The following is a 22,784-nucleotide window of genomic DNA, read 5'->3' as shown; positions in this document are numbered from 1 at the left end:
CCCTCCAGCCCAGCTCAGCCCCTATTACTGCTCTCCTTCTCTCCTTTCTCACTCCCACCCCTTGTGCCTATGGAAGTGTTTGGGGTCCATGCACAGAGCCTGGATTTCAGACCCCTCCTTTTCTCTCATTCTGTCTGCAGTAGAATGGAGACAAACCCTGGGTTCCCACTGTTGGCCTGAGACTCTTTGGTGGTCATGCTGAAGTCAGACACACACACACACACACGCACAGAGTCAACAACAATTCGTGGCGTGGCGCATCTACTAGGCAAGCAGGCGCTGGTTAAGGCCGTCACACACCCTCTGCTTGGGCTTTCTCCCTCACACCCAGCCCCAGGCTCCTCCCACTCCCAGCTACAGTTCCTCCTGCCCTCCTCACCAGTCTCTCCCCCTCCAGATCCAAGGTGGGGACAACATTGGCAGCCAGGGACCCAGGCACCCTAAATCCTGAGCTTACTCAAGGCAGGGTGAGAGGAGGAGGTCTTCCACAACCCCTCCCCTGCCTCAGCAGCCCCCCAAATCCCACTAGGTAAACCAGTTTGCTCTTGGCACCAAAAGACGACCTGGGATAGGCTTGGGGAAATAGAGACTACCTTGACCTGCAGGGGAAGGCTGAACAAAGGGTAAAGACAGTGGCATTTACTTCGTACCCGCAGCCCCATCACACCACCCCCAGAGATAGCGCTCCCATCGTCTCCCCTCGGACGGCAGCAGAGACTGGCTTCACTGAACCACACAGCCGGGCCAGGGAACCCAACCAGTCCCCCTAAATGGCAGGAAGGGGAAAAGTGCCAGAGAGAAAGGGTGGCATCATGGGCCCAGGACACTGACCTCTTCTGCCAGCCTTGCCCAGCCTCCTGGGGATGGAGCCACGGAAGCCCAGCAAATGGGAGGGGCAGAGACCCAGGCGTCCCGGGCTGCCCCGCCCAACCCCCCTCCCAGCCACCCCCGCCCCCCAGCCCCAGGGCACCGAGGAGGGAGCCGGGCAGGGGCAGGCGGCAGGGGAGGGAGGAGCGAGGGCGGGAGGGGGAGGAGGGAGCCGGGCTGGGAGGGAGGTGGGGGGGTGGGGAGGGAGAAAAAGAAAGAAAATATTTTCCGTGTCCCCGCCTGCAGAGTCAGTGTGCGGTTTGGGAGAAAATGTGTCGGATATTTTGGGGCGGTCACGTGGGCGGGCGGGCTCGGAGAGGCCCCGGGACAGTCCCAGCCTAGAGCCCGTGCCCCCCCAAAGCCCCCCATTGCCGCGAGCCCCTGACACTGCGACGCCGCATCCCCGCGACCGCCCGACGCCGGGACCTCGGGGCGTCCGCGGCCTCCCTTCCCCCTCCCTCCCCTCCAGGTGAGTCAGGCGGGGAAGCAGGCTCGCCGCCGCCTGCGGACGCCTGGGTCCCCGCCGAGGTGGGCTGGGGGCGGGGGCGCGGGTGCGGGGCAGCTACGCCGCTCAGTCCCTGCCTCGGCTGCTCCCGCAGTCCGCAGCGCTGGAGGGGCTTCCTGCCCAATTTGGGGGTCAGCCCCGATGCGGGAGGGAATAGGGAAGATTTAGATCGACTGGGGCTGGGTTGGGCTTCAGCGAGACTTCATTTCAGTGAATAGTGAGGAGAGCACTTGGGGAACAGTCTTCAGCCAGGGGGTTTCTAGCCTACTTTTGTGCTTTGGAGAGTGAGGGAAGACAGGGTTCCCTCCTGTGTGGAAGGACCTCGCTAGCCCTCCCTCAGGCTTCCCCAGGGGAATCTGACGGGTGGACTTCTGGTCCAAACTGGTCCAGGTTCCTCCTCTCCTGGTGGAATGGCCCAGCTGGGACATCCAAAGGGCAAGGAGACATCCAGAGGCAAGTGCTCGGAGCCCTTTGGGTCCTGGAGTTTGCAGAGACAAGTGGATAGGATAGGGGTCTGAGAAGGTTCCTTAAACTGCACTTCTGTATTCCCTGTCACTTGTCCCCAAGCAGGCTGTGAGTCTTGACTCCCTCCAGCCAAGGATGGGGGCTGCTCAGGAGTATTCAGGAGGGGAGCCCAAAGGGAACAAAGGAAGAGCAGGAAGACTGGGCCAGGGACCTAGGAGTCCTAGTCTGGGAGCCCCATTGACATGCCTCTCTGTCTTCAGCAGTAACAGCCCAGTCCCCTCAACCTGACCCAGTATGTAGGAGGGCAGCTCTGCAGGTGGCCAGAGGGTAAGAGTACGAATGGCTGGGGTGGGGTGGGTGGGCAGGGGAGGCTGAGGAGGGTTCTGTGGGGGGAGAAGCTGAGATGACTGTGCCCCTTCAGGGCCCATGTGCAGGGCAGGTGCAATCCCAGACCTCAGGTCTGAGTGAGGATCCTGCCCTTAATGTCACTCCTCTGATGCCGAGTTTGGGTTGAGGACCACAGGCAATGTCCCATATCCTTGAGGCAAGAAGAGAGAGGAAAGGGGTGGGGGGCACGAGGTAGTATGTGCAGGGAGCCTGGAGCATGGGTATCCCAAATAGACACACACACACACCCCACATGCATGCTCGCGTACACACAGGCATGCACACTGTAGCTTAAAGCCTGGTAGGCAGGACAGGGCACACCCCCCCCACCCCGGCACACCCCCCCCCCCCTGGCTCAGAAAGCCACCTAACTGGCACCTCCAGTTCCCCCCTCTGCCCCACCCTGCCCGTGCCCTCCATTGCCCACACACATTCCACTGGCATTGCCCGCCTGCCTGCCTCCTGGGCACTGCCCCTCCCTGGGGCCAGTGAGGTGGAGGGAGGGCACCTGGGGATGAGAGGTGGAGACTCAAGGGTCTGGACTCCCCCAAGGGTGGCACAAGGCCAGGGAAACCCAGGCCACCGCTGCCTCCTGGGGAGCAGGCTGGGGGCCCAGGCTAGAGCAGAGGATGCCTGGGTTCTCTGCCCAGGCTGGGGATGGGGTCATGGAAAAAGGTGGTCGTGTTTATACAGGGGGGAGGGGGGCAGTGGGTGGAGAGCAGCCTACAAGAGCAGCTTTGTTCCGAGCTCTAGAGCCGGCAGGGCGGCAGGGAGACTTGCTCCCCCCCATCCGGCAGCCCCCTTCATCCATGCCCTCCCTCAACTCCACCTTAGCCCTAAGAGAAGCAGCTTTGTAAGGGCCCCGGTCCCCTAGTCAGCCCCGCCTCCATCTGAGGTGGCATCTTGGGAAGAGAGAAGGGTTCTCTTCCTCCCACAGGTTCCCCGAAGAACCAAAGCTTCTGGGTCCCTAGTGCAGGACTTCCTTTTACTCTCTGTTCCACTGTCCTCAGTCCCTTGGTCCCTTCCTCCACCCTGGACCTAAGACCCTCCGGTCCCCTTCCCTTCCCAGCCAGGGCAGAGGAACCAGGGCTCAGAAATGGATGACTCTCTGTGTCCTTCCCCTCTCCACTTAACTCTCAAGTCCCTTCTCTGAAGCAAAATAGGTGGAAGCCCAAGGCGAGCTGGGGTGTCCTTCCCTCATTACAGCTTCATTCCTCAGTAAGGACCAGGAGTCTGAGCATCCCTCTCTGGGACAACGACGTCCTCCTGCCCCACACTGAATTCTCTGTTTCCCTCCTGTAAGGGAGAAGCAAGGACAGTGAGTGCTGGAGCCAGAGCCCGGGCCCAGTGGAAGGCAGTCTGAAGAAGATGGGGGGGCTCTTGTAGCTTCTCACCCTTGGCATCCTAGGGGTTAATCCACCTGGAATGTGGCCCAGCCTGTTGAGCTATGGCCCAGGGGCCTCTGGGGCCCGGACTCCTGGCTCCACCTGGGCTTAACCAGGGATGAGGACTTGAGGGAATAGGGGAAGGAAAAGGAGGAGGACCCTAGAGGCTTGGGGGTCAGCCTTTTAGGCCTGGGGAGACACTGGGCTGAGGAGTCTGAGGGCACTGGGGATATGGGTGATGCCTCGTGAGGAGCAAAGGCTGCTTCTTGCATCAGGACTGAGTGAAGGATGGTGGTGTTAGAGTCTAAGTTTCTGTAACTTCCACAAGAGAGTTTACCCTCAAGAGTTTGAAGGCCAAGGTAGATGAGAGATAGAAAAGAAAGAAGGGAAGGAAGGAAGAAAGGAAGGAGGGAAGGAAGGAAGGGAGGGAGGAAGGAAGGAAAGCAGAGGTACAAAGATGTAGAGATACTGATCCTAGAAGCAAAGACTGATGAAAAGAGATGCAGAAATGCCTATCACCTACCTCTGGGCCTGCCCACCCCATGATCTGTATGTGTTTCACTCTCAGTCTTTCTCTGTCCTTCTGCACCACAATCCATTATGGTTCTGGCTGGTAGAGGAGGTACCCAGGCTGGGTGACTCTCCTTCCCCCTAACTCCCCTAGAGTGGGCAGTTCTGGGGCTCCTGGGAAAGTCAAACTTTCCTTTGTCAGAGCATCAGGAGAGAAACCACCTGCCCAGTCCTTGGATTCCCATTTCCTCTCTCCTTCCTTCCTTTGTCCCTCCCCTGGGCTCAGGTTAAACATCTACTGGGGCAGACCAAACCTGAGGGAGGGGAGGATGTAGGGAGGGCTTCCTAGAAGCAGAAGGCTCAGAGAAGACCGAGAAAAGGAGTTGGGGAAGTAAAGTAAGGTGAGGACAAGGAAAGGAGCTGCTTCCTGGCCTCATACCTAGCACTCAGTGGGGCTTCCATCAACATCTGTGGTTTTGAAGGAGAGTAGGCAAGACAGGTTGAGGAGTGAGGGATAATGGAGATAGAGATCAAATTGGGAGAGGGGGAACTGGAAGAAGGAGTATTGAGGAAGATGGGGACAGAAGGAAATGCTAACTACAAAAGAGGTATGGAGGAAGAGAAGGTACAAAGAGAAATGACATGAGACACATGGTATTTAATATGTACCCTAGATTATTCTAAACGCTTTACATATGTGAAATCATTTAATCCTTACAACAACCTTATGAAGTAGGCCCTATTATTCCTAACCGACAAATGAGGAAACTAAAATTCAGCAAAGGGAGATTAAGTAACACACCCAAGGTCCAGCTAGTGAATGGTGGGGATCAATGCCGGTAGCCCAGCTCCAGAGTTAGGATTCCTAACCACTGGACCACTACTCCTTTCCAGAGAGATGTAGGGGCCCAAGCTTACAACAGAAATATGTTTGCTTTCCCCAGAGTGGTGGAGAGTTTAAGTAGTCTCTCTCTCTTTTTTTTTTTAAGATTTTTTAAAAAATTTATTTGACAGAGAGATCACAAGTAGGTGAAGAGGCAGGCAGAGAGAGGAGGAAGCAGGCTCCCTGCTGAGCGGAGAGCCCAAGTCTTTTTTTTTTTTTTTTAATAAGCTCTACATCCAACATGGGGCTTGAACTCACAACAGGAGGGTTTGAATCCTGGCTCTACCACTTACAGCCTCATGATCTCAGGCCAGTTGCTCAACTTCAGTTTCCTCCTCTGTGAAATGGGAATCCGAATTCCTACCTCCCAGGATTGATGTGAAGGTTAAATCAAGGGTCTAGGGCTCGCTCTTGGTCTTCACAGTCACATCTCAGCTTAGGGGTCCTCTGTGCCAGGAGTCCTAAGACCTGAACTAGTTTACCCTTCCCTGGAGAATATTTTTCCTCAACCTGCATAAGATCCTGCCCTGCCTCCTACCCTTGGGTAGAGCTAGGGCAGTGCAAACCTTAGAAGCATGGAGGGAAAAGGCTCCAAGTGAGAGAGGGTCAGGGGGCTTGGAACCTTCTGGTGATCACTCTCTTATCCTTCCCTCTCCTCTCTTTCTCCCCAGGACTCTTGGAGACCCAGTGGGCAGGCCAGGAAGGGCAGGCACGGAGCCTCCCAGGCTGGGGCAGTGGGCATGGGCGGGGGCTGTGGCTGAAGACCTCCCCCGCCCATTGCAGACCCCAGGGGACTCAGCCTCCCTCACGGCAGCAGCAATGGCCACCAATAAGGAACGACTCTTTGCAGCTGGTGGCCTGGGGCCTGGATCTGGCTACCCCGGGGCTGGCTTCCCCTTCGCCTTCCCAGGGGCTCTCAGGGGGTCTCCACCTTTCGAGATGCTGAGTCCTAGCTTCCGGGGCCTGGGCCAGCCTGACCTCCCCAAGGAGATGGCCTCTCTGTGTGAGTCTCAGGGACCTTGGGGGATGAGGGCAGGGGGAAACTGGAGGACACTTAGAGGTGGGAGCTAGAGAACATTGGCACCCTAGTTAGCAAGGCAGGAAGGGTTGGGGGTTTGATCTAAAGGAGTAGGGGGCAGGGGTTGTGGGAAGGGGTTTGGATGTGGAACAAATGACATTGTTCGCAAATGAGAGTCCTCCTGCCCCCAAAGCCTAGAATGTTGCCTCCTGAGTCAATTGGCGGTGGAGAATATTTTTTATGGGCAGCCAGGGGTGGGTCTGGGGAAGTGTGAGGCTCCTGCCTGTATGCTGTGGTGGGTACAGTGGGGGAGCAGCTTGGGGGGGTGGAGGAGTCTGGAAGGCCAATCAGCTGACTGTGATCAAGGGGTGAAGCAGTGAGGCAGCTTAGAGGCAGACAGCACAGGAAGGAAATGAAATAGTGCCAGGTGCCCAAAGATGTGTGGGGTCAGGGAACTCTCCTCTTGGTGGTGGGGAGGGTGGAAACAGCTGCAGAGAAGGTGGCCCTCGTACCATAAGTAATCCGGGGAGGTGAGGAGGTGTTCCAGAAGCATCCTCTCCTCCAGCCATGTGGGTTCTGGACTCCTCCCCTCCCTCTAGGTCTGGCATGGTGCCCACATGCTGTGCAGATCCCTACTTGTCCCTCAGGCCTGCCCTCTTTGGAATAAGCCTTTGAGTGCTGACAGCAGACAAGCGTCAGGCCTCTCCTCTTCCTTCTGGATCCTCTTGTCTCCCACTTCGTAGTGGGTCTTCTTGACCAAGCCATGACAGGCGTGGGTGCCCAGTGCCTGGAGGGCTGGATGGCTGAGTTCTGCGGGGCGGGTAAAGGGGCCGCATATGAACAGGTGTAGAGAACCCTCACCTGGAAAGAAGGGGCGGTGATGGAAGGAGAGGCACAGGGAAGGGCAGAAAACCAGAGGCCCAAAGATGGAGAGGGAGAGAAAAAGACAGAAAGATAAAGACATCCTTTATAGTTCTGCAAGGTCAGGGAGAGAGAGGTGGGAGAGAAAGGGCCCTGCCTTTAGGAGGGGTGCACACGGAGGGTTGTGTGTTTGTGTGAAGGGGTGACTAGATGGGCTGGCAGCTCTAGTGGAAAGAGTGTGCTCATCTGGAGAAGGCGTGTGAGTGTGTGTGTTTGTGAGTGTGAGCACACACGTATGTGTAGACCATATACAGTTGTCCAGGCACAGCCTGTCCTCAAGACTCTCTGCTCATACATGAGATTCCAGTGTGCACAACAGAGTCAGTGTGAGGAGGCAACATTTAATAGGGCTGTTGATGGTGTGTCTGGTTGCTGAGGCCTGCTGGTGGCACGTCTGTAGACCAAAAGGGGATATTTGGGTGGCGTACAGGTGAACAAGAGAGCACAAAGCCCCCTTTTTGGAAACCTCAGCTGGGCTTCCCCTGCCTCATTTACACCCCATGAATCTGTCCCAGGGCCTGAGGAGGGAGGAAGAAACCACCCTTCACAGAGAGAACCAAGAACCCTACAACTCAGTGCCTTGGGACTTGGTTTCCCTAGGTTCTGGGAGAGGCCACTAAGGGAGCGGGGAGTAAGGAGGGAGAGGAGAAAAAGAATGGTAGTGGGAGAATGCTGAGAGCCAGTGGCCAAGTTCCCAAGGAAGTTCTCCTGTGCCCTGGACCCACTGAGATCAAGGTCAGGGATCAAAGCAAGGTCAAGGCAAGGGAAGGGGTCACACTGGCCTCTATCCCAGCAAGGCTGCACTGAAAGCGGGGAGGAGGACTGAAAGGAGAAATCCAAGGGAGGAAGCAAAATCAGGGCAGGTAGTTGGGGAGGGTGCGGCTGGCAGCGGGGGACAGGCCTGGGCAGAGAGGTGCTGGTGGGGTGGGGAGGAGGGGAAGGCCTGGGTCCAGACAGCCTGCATGGGAGTGGGGCATGCAGGGCCCAGTGGCAAATGAGAGGGAGGCAAAGGGGAGAGGAAGGGATTCTGGGGTCTGGGAGACCTCACATAGTGGGAGAGCAGCTGAGGGGTGAAAGGGCATAGTCTCTCATTTCTCTGCCCCATTGTCCCTTTTTGCCTAGGGCCACCCAGTGGAGAGGGATTGGAGGCCTAAGTCGAATGCCAAAGTCACACTCACCTTGAGTCTGTGTCTCTCTCTTTGCCCTCTCTCTCTTAGTCTGTGGGAGGGAGGGTGGTCCATGAAGGAGTCTGGAACTTCTCCCTGAGGCTGCCTCCTGGATCCTACTGCTGGGTCCCTAGCACCTTGGAGACATCCACGTTGAGAAGGGAAATCTTGCTCCACCTCTTGGGGTTCTCCAGGGGCCTAAGTGGGTAAGGCAGGCATCTCAGAACTGGGGACGGGAGAGGGGAGGGGGGCATGTGCTGTGGAGGCAAGCACAGGCCTGTGTGCATGGGAAAGCAGAGGTGTGTGTGTGTGTGCACGCACGTGCACGCATGTGCCTGTCCCAGTGTACGTGCTCACACATGGGTGCGTGAAACCCGGGGGTCTGTGTCTCTCTGTATCTCTGTGTTTATGAACACTGATGTGTTCTGTTTGCTTTGTCAAGACTACAGGGAACAGAGTGGGATGGGGGGGAAGAGAAGCCTTGCCCTCTTCCCTGCTTGAGGAGATGTCTGTGGTGTAGAGGACCTAGCCTTGTTTATCCTCTAAACTTGGTAACAGTGTCCCTGGGGCAAGGAGCCTAGGCTGCACTGCACTAAGTCACATGGAGAAACTGAGGGCAGGCTGGCACAGGAAGAAAGAGAGTTCTACTTAAAAGAAACTGAAAAAAGACAGACTCAGGGACCTAAGCGAGGTGACAGAGAACTACACAGGCCAAAAGGCACAGACACAGAGAGAACCCAGACGCTGGGAGAGGAGGCCAGCAGAACAGGCGGGTAAGGGTGGTGAGCAGGCCTCCTCCAGGAAAAAACCCCAGCCCACTGCCTCCTTCCCCTCCCCTCCCCAGTCTCCACTGCTCAGGCTCGGGCTCCAGCTCCAGGCCTACACAAACGGGGCTTTGATTGCAACAGGAAACCTCTCTGGCGGGGGGAGCTGGGCAAGCCGCCGCCACTGGGGCCCAGGCTGCACCCCCCTCTCCTGGCCCCCTACCCAGTCCCAGCCCCCATCCTGCCCAGCTCCTTCCTTACACCCCTGCTTTGGGCCCCATCCCTCATTCACACCTCCTTTCTCTCTTCTGCTGCCCCCTCCTCCAGAGACCTCCTCTCCCCATCGTCCTTCAGGTGGGACTCCTAAGTTAGGACTTACCCTGGGGGGGGGGGGCTTCTTGCTTTGAAATGCCCCCTCTTCACCTTTTTGAGGGAAGGTTTTGGAAGAAAAGGAGAATTTAGCATGAGGAATTCCGAGCCACTTATCCTCCAGCTCCATCCAGAAGGTGGCAGGAGGGGGGAAAGGAGGGGTGCATAGCAGTAAGCTGTTCATCCCTCCACAGTCCCTCGTTGGCCAAACTCATCATTGCCGGGGTGGTAGAGGCTCTGAGGGGTGACCATGCAAGACCCTGAGTGCTAATGATCTTGTTAGTGGGGGGAGGGGTACACTTCTCTGCCTCTGAGGTCTTGCCTTTGTGGGGCTCTAGCTGGGAGGGGTGAACTGTGGTGGTGGTGGGGATCATAGATGGGGAGGGGGGGTGAGTCAGGCAGCAGCCCCCCCTCATACTCCCACCAGGCTGGTGGAGAACATCTGGTTCCCATGAAATGCTAGAAGGCTAATGGGTCTAATTGCTGCAATAAGGGCTGGGGGGACTTTGGGGATAAGAAGGGGCAATAGATTCCCCCATCCTCTTACCCTCTCTTCAAGGCTGTGCTAAGACTGTCTAGAATGGGGGGGGGGGGGTTGGGGTTGTTGGGAAGGGTGGGCCTGGCACTCTAATGCCTTGTCCCTTATAAGGCCCCCTCTCCCTGCAATGCCTGGGAACCACACACAGATGGGGTCATGAGGAGTGGGGTGCATCTGGTGAAGAGAAAGGGGGGCTATTGAGGACTCTTGACTTCCTGGAGCCCTCCACCCCCCTCCTGTGCCCCACTCCCAATCCCCCTCCCTGTGGCCTGGCCACTTCTGGTTCTAATTACCAACCAGGCAGGCCTGACTTAATTGGGACCTTTCAGATTTCGGAGGAGGAAGAGGGGGTGGGGGACTGACAGCCTGGAGTTGACTAATCAGGGCTCTTTTCCCCCTGGTTTTGGGGGTACTTCCCATTTTATACTTAATTGATTTTTTTTTTTTACTACTGCCCAGAGACTGACAGAAATCTATCATTCCCCCACACCTTCTTTTTTTGTGTGTGTGGGGGGCTGGATTGAGAAATGGGGTATTTGAGGTCGGGGGCAAGAGCAGGGAGCTCACATTGGGTTGGAAAGAACACTGCCTTCCCACTTCATCCTCACTTCAAGCCCCCCCCCCCGCCCCCCGTCAGCCCTGCCATCCCGGACGCACTCTCCATTCCCCCCAATCCACAAGCCTGGCCCTCCTTCCCAGCCCTGCCGCCCCCCCAGTCCCGGGCCACCACCCCGGCCCCTCCTCCGCGCCCGCCTTCCTTCCCTGCCTACTCCTGGCACCCCTTCCTGCTCTTTATTCTTCCAAACTGGCGCCCCACTCCTGCAGCACCCCAGTACGCCCCCCACCCGGTACAACAGATTCTTAGAAAAGCGCGCCCCGCCCTGGCCCAGCCGCAGCCGCCGGGCGGGGGAAGGGGCCGGTCGGGCGCCGCTCCCGCTCCCCGGCGCTCCCCGTGCGAGCTGCGCTGACAGAGCCGGCTGGGCCGGCCCGCCGGGCGGGCGGGAGGGCGGGGCGCGGGGGAGGGGGCGGTTTCCGGGAGTCGCCGCCGCTGGCGCTGTCCCTGGGCCAGGGTCCCCGATTCGGCCGGGCGGCGAGGGCAAACTCTTGACGTGGCCAAACCCCCGCCCCCCTCACCCACTTCTCGGCCGGGCGAGGGCGCTCAGTGCCCGGAAGGGGCTACCGAGGGGACAGCGAGGCGGCCCTCGGAGATCTGAAGGGCACTCAGTGTGGCACTGAAGGAGAGAAGGGCCAGTGACTGCCCATGGGGGGTGATGTGTAATGTCTCTGAGAACAGTTGACGACCGGATCCGAGAGTTACAGCCGAGAGGGGCCCTTGGCAGTTTGGGGCCACTGGCACGGTAGAAAGCCTGGGGGAGGGGAGTTGGCACTCAGCAGGGCAAGTTCATTGGAGGCGCGGTTGGCACTGTAGGGACAGTTTGGGGTGGCAATTTTGTGCTCGGAAAGTGAAGTCAGGCTCGAGGAAGGGGCACTGAGAGAGGCGGTGGAGCGCCTGGGGAGCGTCAGTCGCGGGACGGGGCTGAGGGGACTTGGAGGGAGGCAGCCCGGGACGCGGTGAAGGGAGGACGGCTCGGGCAGGGAGCGGTAGACTCCGGGCTGCGCAGGAGGGGGCGGGGGACTCCGCGGCGGCGCTGGCGACGGCCTGGGCGGGGTGGGGCGGGGCCGGGTCAGGAGGAGGTGAGCGCGCCCGGCCACCCGCCCCGAGGGGGGTTCCCGGAGAGTTCACGGCGGGAGCGCGCTCCGGCCCTTCGACCAGGGGTGGGGAGAACGGGAAGGAAGGAGGAGGCCGCGCGCGCCGAGCCGCAGGAATGTACGGTTCGGCCCCGAAGCGCGCGCGCGGAGGGAGAGGGAGGAGCCAGGCCTGGGAATGAGGGGGTGGAGGTAGTGCAGGTCCCCGAGCTCCGGAGAACTGCCGGGCGCAGGGAACCTCCATGTTCCTCTCTCCCCCGTCTTCCTTGATACCCCTGCCTGTATCGACTTGTGTGCAAAGAGTGCTGGGGAGGGGAGGGGGAAAACTCAAAAGGAAATGCGTGTGCTTGGTTCCCTCACTCCTTCTCCCGTTCCCGACCAGGGCACGCGCCGAAGTGCAAATGCGTGCAAAGCCTCGGGGCTGTGGAGACAGAATGCTTAACAGCATTCTGCCGAGCTAGATGTGCTTGCACAAGCGTTTGTGCAGCTATGGTTTTGTGTGCGTGCAGATAAATGCACGCGCACTGTTGCATATTTGCAGATACGTGGTGCCTGCCTAAATAAATGCATGCACGGATATGTGTCTAAGCAAGCGCGCGCACCGGGTGCGAGTGTGTGTAAGTGTGCGCTCCCCTCCCAGCTCTGCTAATCTTAGTGCCCGGCCCCCTTCGCTCTCCAAGCCCCACCCCCCACCCCTCCGGGCTTCGCTTTTACAAAAGGTCTCCCCAGTGTTAGCCGCCGAGGCGCCCAGAGTGAGCCGGACCGCGGCCGATGCGGCAGCCTCGGCTTTGCGCCCCGCCCAGTCCCTTTCCCCTGCTGGGGATCCCCCTCTTCCCCGCCCACCCCTTACCCCCCATGCAGCCTGGCGCCCTATGCTAGCCTTCCCCCTCCCCCCCTCCAGGAGCGGGGCGCCGCCGGGGGAGGAGGGGGAATCGGCTGCAGGTCCTCGGTGTTCCTAGCACCCAGCTTCCCTCCAAGCCGGGTCGCAATGTACGACTGCATGGAAACGTTTGCCCCGGGTCCGCGACGGCTGTACGGGGTGTCCGGGCCCGGGGCCGGCTTGCTGCGCAGAGCCACCGGCAGCTCCTGTTTCGCCGGATTTGAGTCTTTTGCCTGGCCTCAACCCGCCAGTCTGCAATGTAGGTACCAGAGCCCAAGGGTGGGGTGAGGGGTGCAGGAGAGGCAGCGCCTCCCCCTTTCCGTGGGTAAAAGGTGTAACCAGGGTGCAAGTGGAGATTCTCACTCTCTCTATATGAGGGGCGGCTGTGTAGGAAAGAGAGGTACTGGCCCTTTAAACGTGGGGACCTCAGCGACTCCTTTGGGTGTGTGCCGTAGTGTTTGGAGTGTGTGTGGTTTTTATGGTGGGTGTTTAGCTAGGAGCTGCGGTTGATGCCACTCCAGAATTTCTGGGGATAGGGAGAGACCGAGATGCTATTGGTAGCTTGTGCCCGCAGGTCCGTGGCCCCGGAGGGATATGGCACCCAGGACCGTTGGTGGCGTTTGTAGAGTCCATGTGGGAAGTTGGGAGCGTAGCGTAAAAAATATTTGCAGAGCGTGTGAATCCCTGGAGTGTGCAGCGCCTTACGTAGGCGGTGTGGGTGTGAGTGTAGGGGGGGTCTCTCCACGCCGTGTCGCCCTCCGACAGCGCTGGCAGGTCCGCACGGCCCTTGCGTGGGGATGTTTGTGGCGTGGGGCCGGGAAGGCGTGTGCCCCTGCGTGGCTGCGGGGGCGGTTTTGGAAAGTGCAGTGTTGGAGCGTGCATCCTGTGTGCTCTGCGTGCGGGGTGGACCGGGTGGTGCACACAACGGGGAGAGGGCTGGGCTCTGGCGCCCCTCCCCCACCTTAAAAAGCAAAGTTTGGAACTGTGTATAGGGTTGTATGCGGCGAGACGACTTTTTCTACCGCACACACACAACTTCAGTAGAAAGCGAAAAGTTTACCCAAAGTCTGTTGATGGTGGGGGGTGGCCCGCAGGAGGCAGCGGCAGGGAGAACAGGACTCCTGGGTCCCCAAATATCCATCTTCCCCTCTCTGTGAAATGGGAGATGCCAGGCCTGGGGCCCTGGAACCCCTTTCCAGAGCGGTAATAAAAAGCTGGGGACTGAGAGGCAGTAAAAATGAAGTCCAGATGAGAGGCGGCTTTGAAGCCTGGGCCGAAGTGCCTGGCGGGGGTGGGTGTGGGGAGGAGCCGGGAGGGGAGCCTCGAACACCCCCCAAATTTACCCGGGGCTGGGAGTGCCCTGGTAGCCCGGTGCGGACGCCGGGGCGAGGGGCTTTTGGGCAGCTGGGAAGGGGCGGGCGGCGGGCGGGGCGGAGGGCGCAGGGGGAGTGCGCGCGCGGGGTCACCGAGCCCCCGCCAACGCGCCTCGCTCCTTGGCACTCGGCAGCGCTGTTTACCGGAGTTCGGCTTTTTTTTTTCTATTTCCTTTTTTCTTTTTTCTTTACTGTTCTTTTTCCTTTCTTAATGTATTTCTTTCTTTCTTTTTTCTTTTTTTTTGGGAGGGGTGCTTTTGGTTCCAGGGCAATGCTGCTCATAGATTGGAGGAGGGAGGTGGCAAGCAGGAGACCGTACTTTGGGGGTGGGGTGGGGCAAGAATTAAAAGTGTGGCATTTGTAGGGTGGAGAAAACATGGAACTGTTATTACTTTGCACCAAATCCTGGTGAATTCTTAACCTTCCTTTCACTGCCCAATAGGAAGGGGAGTTGGGGTATGTCGGGAGGGGTGCTGAGGTGCAGAGACTTTCCCAGGAGGGGTTTTTGTGAGGGCTGGGTCCTTTTTTCAGGAGCTTGGCAGTCTCAGGGACTTGGCTGGCAGTCTGATTTTTTGCATTTCAATTTGGACCAATAATTTTGGCCTCTAGGGTTTTGGTGGGCTTCAGGCCTGCTCCACACACTTATAGAGAGAAAGTAGTTTAGACCTGTGTCTGCTTTGGGAAAGGGGAGCGCTCCCTTGAGGAGAGGGCCACATGGTGTGTTTGTGGGTGTTTGCTGGAGTCCTGGTGCTGTGCTGGCAGGCTGGGGGTGTTTGTCTGGTCGCGGAGCTGCTCTCTTGCAAATGTGAAGCTGGGTGTTGTGTCAGTGACTTGTGCCTCCACCGTCTGGCTGGAGTGAGTGTGCTTTTACCCCTGCCTGTGTGTTCTCCCGCGCCAGGGGCCAGTTGGGCTATGGGGGCCCATGGGTACTGTGTCTGCTTTTGTGCCCTGCGTGCTGTCGATGTGTGAGTGTCTCCAAGGAGGTGTGTGTCAGACTATGAGTCTGGGATTCTCAGCCTTGTGCCTCGCAGCTGGGAGCGTTTACAGCCGGTTATAAAGAGTTTGTTTGAAGCTCCGCTCAGCCTGGCCAGGAATTTCCTCAATTTCAGCAATTTGGGCTTTAAAAGGAGAAAAACCTAGAGCCCACCCCCCTCCTCCCCAGCAGGGGCCCCTGCCTAGCTCCTGTTGGGGTCTCGGCCCAGGGCTGAGAAAGGACTCTGAGCAGCCCTGAGCCAATTAGCTCTCTTGTACACTTCGCCCCCAGAGCCCCTGGGCTGCACTCTAGGGTTCAGGGGGCGGACTTGTGCCAGAGGGGTGCCCAGAAGGGGTGACACTACCACTTAGACAGGAAAAGTTGTCCCCAGGGCTGTCTCCCTGCGGCCCCCAGTCTTGTAATTGCCTGGCACTGCCCCATGCCAGTCTGACCGCACCCAGGTCCTTTCGCAAGAGAGGAAATGAGGCAGCGCTCTGCGGGCAGGGAGGGCGTCAGCGCTGGAGCGAGCACCACCCCACGCAGTGGCCTGTGGGGCGCACTTGTGCTGTTCTAGGATGTCAGGAGGGGTCCTGAAAGGCATTCCAGCCCGCCCCGCATCTCTCCACCCCAGCGCCTTCTGGAGCTCCCTCCCACCCCCAGACCCCGTCCTGAATAGAAGGGAGGCACCTTCTTTCCTCCTCTCTCCGCAGTCCTTTTCCAACTGGAAATCTCTCTACGGCAGGATTCTTATGCTAATGGGGGTCTTAGGTTAGAGGGTGGGGAGGGCTTCCCTCCTGTGGGGTGGGTGGAGCTAGCCCGGAACCCCCGCATCCTGGGCATTCCTTCTGCCCTGCTGGCGGCCTGGGGCAGCCCTTTTGACCAGGTGGGCCACGGCGGATTAGAAGGAAGAAAGGTGCTCACGAGGTGGGTGTGTGGGCCACTCCTCAGGGAGGGTCTCAGCGTTTTCTTGCACTAATTGGGCTCTCTAGGTGTGGGCATCAGGTCCTACCGGTTGAATAATATATAGATTTTTCCAGCCTCCGAAGATGAACTACAGACCCAAACAACCTGCAGAATCAAAAAGGTCTCCCAAGTAGTCTTCTGAATAGGGAGGGTGTCCTCCCGGCCACACATGCTCAGTGTGGCTGGGGCTGAGACCCTCCCCCCACCTTTGAGCTGCAATTGGGTATTTGTGTGGGAAATTTAGGAGTGAAGACCTAGGCTCAGAGAGGGTCCAGAGGTAGCTCCCCTCCCCCATGAGCCCTGTTTACCCACTGTCACCTGACTTTTCCTGCTTTGCTACACCCCGAACCTTTTCTGGACCTTAGAATTGGAGCAAATATCTCGGTCTCTCCTTCCCCAACTTCTCTTGAGTCCCTGCCAGGCCACTTAGAACTAGTCAGAGGACCTAAGCGGCTTGGCTCCACCATCAATTGGTAGTGTGGCCCTGGGTTGGCCACTTCCCTCTCTTGGCCTCTGTTCCTTCAGGTGTAAAATCAGGCTATTGCATATCCTCTGACCTACTTTCTTGTAGGTCCTGTGTCTGATTTGCTCTGCTGCCTCAGTGGTTTTTGGAGAAAAGGACACTGGCAGTTATTTGGGGGGAGGGGGCGGTATGAGAGGCAAAAGCTGGAAGATGATCCACCATGTACTACTTGAGAGAAACTGAGGTCAACTCCCTGGGCGCTAGCTGCTACTTGCCTACTGGGCCCCAGAACTCTTGCCTCATGAGGAGGAAGATGGTGGGAGGTAGACGACCTGACGAGGTGGACCGACATGACAGACAGCAACTACACAGTGCAGAGCCACAGCCCATAACCCCTCCCCCTGCCCACTTGATAGCTGTGGAAACTGAGGCCCGTGACAGTTAACTGCCAGGATGACCTGGACCTGGAATTTGGAGAACTGAGCAGTGTCTCGAGGGCTTGGACTGGTACTGTTGTGCAGGGAGATGGCCCGACTGCAGGAGGTGCACTAAGAGTGGTTTTCTGGAAGTGTTTGCTCTGGGGCTGTACGTGGTCGTTGGGACTTTAAGTCACCTTGCCGGATATGGTGGTGGCACCGCTGAGCCGGAGGGAGAAGTGGGAATGGGGTGGATGTGTATAGTGAGGATGCCTGGAGAAGTGAGGGACCCTACTCCCTGACCCTCATGTCACTGCTTTCCCCCCAGCGGTGGAGACGCAGAGCACTAGCTCAGAGGAAATGGTGCCCAGCTCGCCCTCGCCCCCTCCACCTCCTCGGGTCTACAAGCCTTGCTTCGTGTGCAATGACAAGTCCTCAGGCTATCACTACGGGGTCAGCTCCTGTGAAGGCTGCAAGGTGTGTGAGTAGTGGGGGTGGGAGCCCTGGGCCTCGGGTCCAGACCAGAGGGGCAGGACTCTGTGCGTGAGTGGCTCTCGCTGGGGAGCGGGAGGGGCTGCTTTGCACAGACTTGACCCCTAGACTGGCAGGGGCCTGGGCTGACCCCACAAGGCCCCAGAGAGGCTGGTATACTCCCAGCATCCTGCTTCACTGCCCACCCCCACCCCCAACTCCAGGGCTTCTTCCGCCGCAGCATCCAGAAGAACATGGTGTACACGTGTCACCGTGACAAAAACTGTATCATCAACAAGGTGACCCGGAATCGCTGTCAGTACTGCCGGCTACAGAAATGCTTCGAAGTGGGCATGTCCAAAGAAGGTATTGCCCACCCCGCAACCCGGCCGGAGCAGGAACCCTCCTGTCCTACGGGTCATCGCTACTCTCTTCCCACTGGCCCGCTGCCACTTCCTTGACCTCCTGGACCTGGCCTGCCTTGCTGTGCTGCTTCTTCATCCCTGGCCCATCCTATTTGATGAGTGCCCACCCATTCACCCAGGAGGCCCCACCCCTTGCCCTTCTCCCCTCTCAGTGCTTAATCCTTCCTCTGAATGAGTGAATGGGGGTTACTGGCTCTCTTTGCCCGGTTTCATGGGGAGGTAGTGGGGGGGGGGGCTTGACAGTCGCCTCCCTGCTCCCAAGACTGAGCCTGAGGTGGATCTGGGGTGGCCCCCCTCCCCTGCACCATTGTGCTGCCAAGGCTATAAGTGGATATCCTGCCGCCTGCATATCCTGCCCCCCCCCCTCCAGCTCCTGCAGGGTGACAGGAAGGGCAGGATGGAGCCGAATGGCCTGGGGAGGGAGCAGGGGCTGCAGGCCCTGGGTGGGGCTGGAGAGAGCCAGCCTGGGAATGGGAGCTCATAGGAGCTAGGGAAACTGAGGCAGCGATTAGGGTCCCAGGGAACAGATGTTTATGATAAGGACAGAGGACAGGATAATTAGGGTGAGAGGGGATACCCAGAGGGAGGTTCTGAGAATCCTGACCCTCTCTGTGTGCCTTCACCCCCAAGCTGTGCGGAATGACCGGAATAAGAAGAAGAAAGAAGTAAAGGAAGAGGGGTCGCTTGACAGCTATGAGCTGAGCCCTCAGTTAGAAGAGCTCATCACCAAGGTCAGCAAAGCTCATCAGGAGACCTTCCCCTCACTCTGCCAGCTGGGCAAATACACCACGGTGAGTCCAGTGAGGGCAGGGAACCCTTCGCTTGGGAGACTCGGTTGGGGTTGTATTGAGGTCATGGTCTAGTGCTGAGGACTAGGAAGGGCAACAGAACACAGAGGGGAGAGCTTGGGGTTTGGGCAGAAAGAAGATAGCCCCCAGGGCAGGCTTTAGCTTGCATTCCCACCTGCCTTCCCTGTAGAACTCCAGTGCAGACCACCGGGTGCAGCTGGATCTGGGGCTCTGGGACAAGTTCAGTGAGCTGGCCACCAAGTGCATCATCAAGATCGTGGAGTTTGCCAAGCGGCTGCCTGGCTTTACTGGGCTCAGCATTGCTGACCAGATCACTCTGCTCAAGGCTGCCTGCCTGGACATCCTGGTGAGTTAAGCCCGGTGGCCTATCTCCCTCCACAGCCTGACCCTCCTGTGAGGCCAAGGAGTTGGTCTGCACAAAGATCTCATTATCTCCCCCAACCCCATCTCCAATCTGGGACTCTCCAGATCTTCTCTAAAGCCGAGCTTTTTTTGTCTTCCCCCTGCCCAAGACCTGATCCTACACTTCTGGACGCCCTGCCTCCTTCCGACCTCTCTTCCCTCCCAAGCTTTAGATACCCACCCCCCCCCTGCCTCCCTCCTGTGCCTGCTGCAGGTTGCCCTCCTTCTGCTTCTAACTCCCTCCTTTGCACCCCATCGCCTCTTCTCTCCACCTGAGATGGGCTCTTCCCCAGGCACAGCACTCAGCCTTCCCCTTGCCTACCTCCAGATGCTACGGATCTGCACAAGGTACACCCCGGAGCAGGACACCATGACCTTCTCCGATGGGCTGACCCTGAACCGGACCCAGATGCACAACGCTGGCTTTGGGCCCCTCACGGACCTCGTCTTTGCCTTTGCTGGGCAGCTCCTGCCACTGGAGATGGATGACACAGAGACTGGTCTGCTCAGTGCCATCTGCCTCATCTGTGGAGGTGCGGGGGCGCCCCCTGGTGGTTACCTGCGCTCCTTTCCCACTGTACCCCATACCTGCTCTCGGACCAGGCAGGAGACTTTGGTCCTTCATTGTTGCAGCTGCCCCATGCGCCCCATGCACAGACTTCTCAGACCCAGTTCAGGCTCCCCGGCAGCGCTGGGGCCTAGGACAGAAAGGAGAGCAGAGGAAGAGCTGAGGAGATCCCAAATGACTGGTGCTGAGAATATAGCGGTTTGGGCAGGAGTGATTTACGAGAGGGGAGGTGGTCTGGGTAGGAACCATAGGCAAAGGGCTGATGGGACAGAGTGGGAGGTCTGGGGGAGCCATAGGGCAGGGCCAGTTGGGGATGGGCCCTCTCACTGTCTCTCCCAACTCTTCCTTTCTCACAGCACTATGCTTGTTCCTGCAGACCGCATGGACCTGGAGGAACCGGAGAAAGTAGACAAGCTGCAGGAGCCGCTGCTGGAGGCCCTGAGGCTTTATGCGCGTCGGCGGAGGCCCAGCCAGCCCTACATGTTTCCGAGGATGCTCATGAAGATCACGGACCTTCGGGGCATCAGCACTAAGGGTCAGTCGTGAGGGCACCCCTCCCCTCTCCGGCACCTGCTGGTCTCTCGAGTCAGGCAGGCAGACAGATAAGCGAAGACCGGAACAGAGCATCAGGGGCTCTGCACTGGGCTCCTAGCTCTGCTGCAGGCTAGTGGAGAGACTTCGGGAACATTCCTTTACTTATTGTTCCTTGTTTTCCTGTTTGGAAGCTAGACTGTACTTAACAGTTACCCCAACAGTTGTTGTGAGAGCTAAGCAAGTTAACAGAGAGGGCTTAGAACGGCTCTGAATTAAAAATGCAGTTCTTCAGTGGCTATAGCCGCATTTCAAGTGCCCAGGGGTGAGTGAGGACTGTGCTGGACGAAGCAGAGAGTGCCATCCTCACAGAAAGTTCTGTTGGACAGTGATGATTCAGAAGGATGTGTGGCAGATAGTAGGGGTTCAGTTGGTATTAGCTATTATTCTAAAGCTTAGTAAGAAATGACAGTGGGGCAGCTGTAGACATGGGAAGGCGGGGGAGTGCCTGAGGGATGGGACTGAGAGTTGGGCCCTGATCTTGGAGCCTAAGAATGGGATGAGTGGGCAGCAAACTTGGCAGAGAAGGTAGGTAGAAGCTGCAGGCAGAGGGGTGGCCCCCAGGGACCATGGGGTAGGGAGAGGGTGAGCTGGGACAGAGAGGTGGCAGGCTTGTGCTAGGTTCCTATGTCCCTATGTGTTCCCAGAGAGAGAAAGGTTAGGGAGATGGCCTCAAGGGGCATGGGCTTCTGCTCCCTTGAACCTCTTTGTCCCTCTGTTGCAGGAGCGGAGAGGGCCATTACCCTGAAGATGGAGATTCCAGGCCCGATGCCTCCCCTAATCCGAGAGATGCTGGAGAACCCCGAAATGTTTGAGGATGACTCCTCGCAGCCTGGTCCCCACTCCAAGGCCTCTGGCGAGGATGAGGTTCCCCGGGGCCAGGGCAAAGGGGGCTGCAGCCCCCAGCCTGACCAGGGCCCCTGACTTCCCTGCCGTGGGGGTTGGGGCTCCAGGCAGCAGACTGACCATCTCCCAGACACCGCCAGTGACTGGGGGAGGACGTGCTCTGCCCTCTCTCCACCCCTTCCAATGAGCTCCTTGTTTTTGCCAAAGTTTCCAGGGGTGCCTCTGTGTTCATAGCCTCCCTGTTCTAACTGGCTGCCTCTCCGGTCTTGGGGGCTTGCTCTGTTCCCGCCAGGAGAGAGGGCAGAGGGGTGAGCCTTGGTTTGGACTCTAAAATCTCAGCACTGCCCCTCAGACACCAGGGTCCCAGGCTCCCCAGGGCAGAAGGAAGACCCTGCCAGTTCCACAGCCCCTTCCTCTGCCAGGTGCTTAGGCCTCTGGGAGCAAACAGGAACACTAGAGACCAAAAAGGGGGCATGGGGGGGGGCTGAGCCCACCCTCTTGCCCCTGCCCTTGGTGCCTTGTGCCGCTAATGCACCTGCCAGGTGCACGCTGCCCTCGGAGCCCAACCTCGTGCCAGGTCAGGTTGGGCCAGGCTGGGCCCTGCATTTGTGTTGGGCCCAGAGGGTGAAAGGGACAGACACAGCTCCGTTAGGCACCTCTTTGCTTGGGCCCAGAGTTGACCTTGTGCCCTCCGTTACAAGCCCCTCCCCCAGTCCCATGTTGTCCCCCACCCCAGTCATGTGCCTTGGGCTTCCCCTGCCTCCCATCTCAGCCACCGGGGCAGGGACCCTCCTACACTACAGAGGGGCCAGGGGATCCCTCTCCCCCAATGCCTTCCCCACTCCTTGATCTCTAGAGCAGCTTGGCCCAGGGAGGGGGGTGGGTGGGCCCTGCTTAGCTGATCCTTCCCTGACCCAGAGGAAACCTCTATTTATTTATTAGCTTTTGTTTACACCCTGGACTTGACCCCTTCCTCCAGGGGTCTTGGGAGGGGGAGCCCAGGGCCCCTGTGACCCCTCCCTTCTTCCTCCAATCCCCAGTTTGTATTTAGCTGCCAAATAAGATTCCCACTGGCTCCCCTTTTTCTCTGGGGGGGTCAGGGTGCTGTCCCCTCCCCTCTGTTTACATCTCCCCTCCACCCCGCTGTATCGCATATTGCTGAGTTTTCTATTTTTGCAAAATAAAGTGATGGAAACTCATGGTACATGGCTCCCTCCTGGAGGAGGTGGGGGAAATGACCTGGCTCACCTGGAGAGGGGCTGGGTGAGGAAGGTGAGCCCCTAGTCTACTGGATTTTGCGGCTTTCTTAGGGAAACAAGGGAAATTGGATAAGATGCTCCTGGATGGGTGTGGTGGGAGATTGAGGGAAGGGAGCCCATGGGGCCTACCCTGGGTGTCTGGGTCTCCCACAGCCACCAGGTGTGGGCTCTTAGATTGGACCCTGTGGACCTCTGGGAAGGTGTGAATGGTCCCAGAGGCCTTTAAGGTGTCCCCATAGCCCGGGTTATGTATATGTGCATATCTGCCCTTCTCTGGCGAGGGCGTTCATTGAAGCTACCTTTGGCTCTCATGAGGGTCTCTGGCCCCAGAAGAACCACATCCCGCATCTGAGTTGCAGTGTTTCAGTTTTACACCAACCCTCTCTTTACTGCATGAGCTCCCCTGCTCTGTGACCCCACTATCACCTCAGAAATCACTCCCTCTGCCCCTTCTGACCCCACTTCACCTCACGACCCCACTGTTCCTTTGGTCCTAATATCTCTCCTTGCCCCTACGTGCCTCACCTTTGCAACACCGCCACCCTCAGCCCACTGCCTGTGGCCTCCCCACTCCACCTCTGCAACTCCCCCTCCATAGCCCCCCTAAACACACTTGTGGCCCACCTTCCTCACTGGAACTGTGCCCTGCCTACCTTGTGCCTGGCTTTCTTCGGCTTTGGAGGATGACCTGTGATTGTGGAGAGAGGTTGAGGATGGGGGAGTCAGGGAGGAAAAGAGGGGAAAAGCAGAAGAAGAAAGTGAAAGAAGCTGCGGAGGAAACCACAGGGCCTGTGGGGAAGGAGGGGTCATCGCCATAGTAACCCCTGCTTGTGGGGGAAGGGTACAAGGGCCAGTAGGCT

General features: G+C 58.3%; 1 protein-coding gene across 4 annotated transcripts; it reads left to right on the top strand.

The window, feature by feature from the left end:
• Positions 1-1,023: 1,023 nt before the first annotated feature.
• RARG (retinoic acid receptor gamma) lies at positions 1,024-21,828 on the top strand. Of its 4 annotated transcripts, none has more exons than XM_046013659.1 (10): positions 1,024-1,336; positions 2,101-2,164; positions 5,674-6,005; positions 16,882-17,030; positions 17,249-17,390; positions 18,080-18,240; positions 18,428-18,604; positions 18,989-19,193; positions 19,605-19,763; positions 20,544-21,828. In XM_046013659.1, exons 3-10 carry the CDS (start codon positions 5,822-5,824, stop codon positions 20,741-20,743), a joined length of 1,377 nt encoding a protein of 458 aa, XP_045869615.1. In that variant the 5' UTR covers positions 1,024-1,336; positions 2,101-2,164; positions 5,674-5,821; the 3' UTR covers positions 20,744-21,828. The 4 variants fall into 4 exon arrangements, with proteins under 4 accessions (XP_045869615.1, XP_045869614.1, XP_045869618.1 ...); XM_046013658.1 differs by having other exon boundaries at positions 2,098-2,164; XM_046013662.1 differs by lacking the exons at positions 1,024-1,336; positions 2,101-2,164; positions 5,674-6,005 and adding an exon at positions 8,294-8,313.
• The last annotated feature ends 956 nt before the right edge of the window (positions 21,829-22,784 follow it).

Source organism: Meles meles, chromosome 7 (assembly GCF_922984935.1).
Source record: "Meles meles chromosome 7, mMelMel3.1 paternal haplotype, whole genome shotgun sequence".
In the NCBI taxonomy this organism is placed as follows: Eukaryota; Metazoa; Chordata; class Mammalia; order Carnivora; family Mustelidae; genus Meles; species Meles meles.
The sequence above is the reverse complement of the archived record's forward strand: the minus strand, read 5'-3'. Positions and strand labels throughout refer to the sequence as shown.